The sequence below is a fragment of the Colobus angolensis genome, unplaced genomic scaffold, assembly GCF_000951035.1.
Source record: "Colobus angolensis palliatus isolate OR3802 unplaced genomic scaffold, Cang.pa_1.0 Scaffold83, whole genome shotgun sequence".
In the NCBI taxonomy this organism is placed as follows: Eukaryota; Metazoa; Chordata; class Mammalia; order Primates; family Cercopithecidae; genus Colobus; species Colobus angolensis.
Window position 1 is genome coordinate 3,316,485 of NW_012122154.1, and position 4,014 is coordinate 3,320,498.

Sequence of the window (4,014 nt, forward strand, 5' to 3'; positions counted from 1 at the left end):
TCCTGGCCTCAAGTGATCCGCCTGCCTCAGTCTTCCAAAGTGCTGGGATTACAGGCGTGAGCCACTGCTCCTGGCCCCTATGGGCTTTCTTAACGGTTGTTCCCCCTGCCTAGAACACATTCTACCCAATCAACTCTTAATCTTTCCTGACTGACTAAGATGGATTCAGTGCCCAGCTATAACACCCTACTTAGCCCTGTCCCAGTGCTATCCCCTATCAGCAAGTGGTACAATTGCTGGAATGTTTGTCTGACTTCCTTATTAAGTTGTAAGATCTCTAAAGACAGGAATTTTGTTATAGTGTTCACTGTTTCATCTTCAAGGGCTTAACAGATTCTAAAATGTAGTAACAGTTCTAAAAATTTATAGACAAAATCTTTGATCCACTATCCAATTCCCCCTGTATATAATCCCATTACCAGAACTCAGGACTCCACTCAACAACCCAGAAAACAAACATTTATTCTGATGCCATCTCCAGTAGTTTATCCAAAAGACAGGAAACTTTCTCCTAGAAACAGAGAAATCCCCACCTATAAAATGATGGATGCTCTTGGCACAAAACATTCAGAATCCTACCCTTTCAAAGTCTTCAGATACATTTGGAAAAAAAATCCACGGAAAAAAATATCCAACTGGCTGGCTTCTCAACCTACACTGCATAAAACAAACTGTCAAACATCTTTCAGACGACTTCAAGATGTACTCATTCTCTTATTTAGAACCTCATATTCTTCAGACAGAAAGAGAAGCCAACTAACAGTGTAACAACTGTGGCTTGAGACAGCATGCCCCAAGTTTTCCCTAGGTCTAAAGAGAACAAGACATTCTGTAACACTTTCTCAGAAGCATAAATGAAGAATATACAAGAGGATAAACACGGAGATCATGGTACGTTTGCAACGAAGGTGTGTACACGTTTCTAAAAGCATTTCTGATCTATACCATAGGAAAAAACCTGTCATACTCACTTCCGAGTCTTCTGCACTTTCATAATCCGAGAGAACAGCTGAAATAAAACAGAAATATGTGGAAAAACAGAAACCCAGAAACATTTTTTGGCTGCTTATTATAGGTCAGACTAAGAGTCTCATTTAATTCTGACATCAACCTACAACGTGGATAAAATTATAGTCTCCACTTACAGAAGGAGAAACAGACTCAGAGAGTAACTTGCACAAGACTACACTGCTAAAACCTATGCTCTTAACCACTATGCTACAAAAAGCCACTCTGTGGCCCTAAATCCGTGACAGTGTGTGAGAATGTCGACAGTGGGAAATAGATTTTCTGAGTTTATGTTAAAAAAAACTGTTGTCCTAATGGGGTAAAAGATGCTACTCACCATCACCTTCAATGCCATCTTCACTCTCCTGAAGGAAAGTAGAAGACATGGGTTAGTTTTGTGATTTCCAGAGGTGGGGAGCCCAATAAAGAAATGTGGGTGAAGAGCTGAAGACTCAGCACAAAATGGTCGGAGAGGGAGACAAGCAGTAGCCAAGGCAGGTCTGGTCTTTAATAAGTAGTAGCCAAGGCAGGTCTGGTCTCCTTCCCTCCAGCCCTGATTTCTGAATAAACATCCGCTTTCCATCCCCAGCGGCTCTGCCATCCTCCCAGAAACCCCCAATCCTCCTTCTTCCCTTAGAACTCCGGATGCAAACTCGCATTGGGATAACTCCCCTTTTCTCATAAAAACAACAAAAAAAGTCCCAGTATCTACTATCAACTTCCAGACACCGAGCATCACCTACCTACACACCGACCCCGGCAGGCTCGCCGCCCGGTCCCCACCCCACCCCGCCCCGCCTGCGCGCACTCACACACTCCGACTCCTCAGCGCTCTTGGCGCCCCCGCTCTCCACCCGCCGCAGATGAAGGGCCCCGATTCGGCCTCCGCGCTGTGAAGGCAGAGAGCCGCTGCCGCCGCCTCCGGCGCTACCGCTGCAGCTCCCGCCGCCCCGCAACGGAGAGCCGCCGCTGTCTGAGCCCGAAGCACCAGATTCCTCGTCCTCGGTGTCTTGCGAAGCGCGCTGCCGCCGCCGGTCCGCCATCTTACGGAGAACGGCCACCGCCGGCGAGCCACTTACGCACCGCGCCCGTCCCAGAGGCTGCTGGGAGGCTCGATAGCTAGTCCCGGCGTGCTGCGCGTGCGGCGCTGGGCCATCCCGCTTGGGGTGGGCGGGACACGGGGCGGGGCCTAGGCCTGCGACAAGTTTGCGGCCGAAGCGGATTACGTCTATCGGTGATGTAAGGGGGCGTGGCGCGGCTTCTGACTTATCTTGGGCAGGCCTAGGGCGAGGGGAATTGAGACTTCAGCTGCCTCCCGGGTTCCTGGCCCGGCCATCTTGGGCTTCCCGAGTGGAAGGCGTCGACCTGTCACAGCTTCACTGCAACACTGGGGCTGTTTCATGGTTTTCTGTTTCCGTTTCTCAGTTCTACCTACGTTTGAAGCAGGTCAATTTACTGCATTCCTTTGCTTGGTAATATCACGAATCAAGGTAAATCTTAAAAGCCGTAGTGCTGCGTCAGATTTGCTACACCAGCCCGGTTTTTAAGATAACAGGCGAAGGAGAAACCAGTTGTCTGCAGTGAAGCCAGAGGACTTCTTGTTGCAGCGTTTTCTCTGTGTTCTCATTTCCTCTTCACGTTTCTTCCCACCCCAGCCATCACCTGTCCCACAGTGCAGGCTGGTATGATGCCAGTGTTATCGGTTTTGTTTTGAGGCAGGGTCTCACTCTTGCTCAGGCTGGAGTGCAGTGGCACGATCACGGCTCACTGCAGCTTTGACCTCCCGGGCACAGGTGACCTCCCTGCCTAAGCCTCCTTCGTAGTTGGGACAACCGTCACACACTACCACACCCAGCTAATTTTTCTATTTTTTGTAGAGATAGGGGTCTCGCTCTTGCTCAGGCTTGTCTCCTGGCTGGGCTCAAGCGATCCTCTCGTCTCAGCCTCCCAAAGTGCTGGGATTAGGCATGAGCTACTGCCCTTGTGAGGATTTTAGAACCTATTTAAAAATAAATGGTCAGTAGAAACGGATGTTGATTCAAAATCCTGACATTATTTCCTCCTTAAGGTTTATGGAAATTCTTTGATTTTGGCAAGGCATTTGTCACCAATGAAAAGAATCAATGTATTTTCTTTGTACCATTATAAGGATATACAAAGTGCATGAGCTAAGTTTTTAGTGCACCTACAGGAGTGCACGCTAATAATGTATGTATCAAACAAAGGCCACTATGGCATAGGATTCTTTCCTGAGTAAAAAAAAAAATGTTTTTTTTTTGAGACGGAGTCTCGCTCTGTCGCCCAGGCTGGAGTGCGGTGGCGCGATTTAGCCTCACTGCAAGCTCCGCCTCCCGGGTTCGCGCCATTCTGCCTCAGCCTCCGGAGTAGCTGGGACTACAGGCGCCCGCCACCACGCCCGGCTAATTTTTTGTAATTTTAGTAGAGACGGGGTTTCACCGTGTTAGCCAGGATGGTGTCGGTCTCCTGACCTCATGATCCGCCCGCCTCGGCCTCCCAAAGTGCTGGGATTACAGGAGTGAGCCACCACATGCAGCCTTTCCTGAGTAGAATTTTTATAAATAACATGGTTAAAGATCCTGATGTTTATCAAATTTATAGACAACATGAAACTGGAAGTAATTATGAATGCCTTCAGAGATTAAATGAAAATTCAAGGCCGGTTGCGGTGGCTTGAGACACTAAACTGCCAAGTTTAGTGTCTAAATAAGGAAAGTGATAGTCTGCCACTTTGTCCTTCAGTTGTTTGGTCTGGGTCCACTTTAATTTTTTTTTTTTTTTTGAGACAGAGTCTCGCTCTATCGCTCAGGCTGGAGTGCAGTGACCGGATTTCAGCTCACTGCAAGCTCCGCCTCCCGGGTTTACGCCATTCTCCTGCCTCAACCTCCCGAGTCGCTGGGACTACAGGCGCCCGCCACCTCGCCCGGCTAGTTTTTTGTATTTTTTAGTAGAGACGGGGTTTCACCGTGTTAGCCAGGATGGTCTCGA

At 48.6% G+C, this 4,014-nt stretch overlaps 1 protein-coding gene across 1 annotated transcript in view; it reads right to left on the reverse strand.

The window, feature by feature from the left end:
• CASC3 (cancer susceptibility candidate 3) overlaps positions 1-2,181 on the reverse strand; it is a 34,822-nt gene extending 32,641 nt beyond the window's left edge. The window contains exons 1-3 of the mRNA XM_011929848.1: positions 1,821-2,181; positions 1,346-1,373; positions 972-1,009 (exon numbers count right to left, since the gene is read on the reverse strand). Of these exons, the coding sequence (XP_011785238.1) occupies positions 972-1,009; positions 1,346-1,373; positions 1,821-2,051 (297 nt within the window). The 5' untranslated portion in view covers positions 2,052-2,181. The remainder of the gene's footprint in view (positions 1-971; positions 1,010-1,345; positions 1,374-1,820) is intronic.
• Between the last annotated feature and the right edge of the window lie 1,833 nt (positions 2,182-4,014).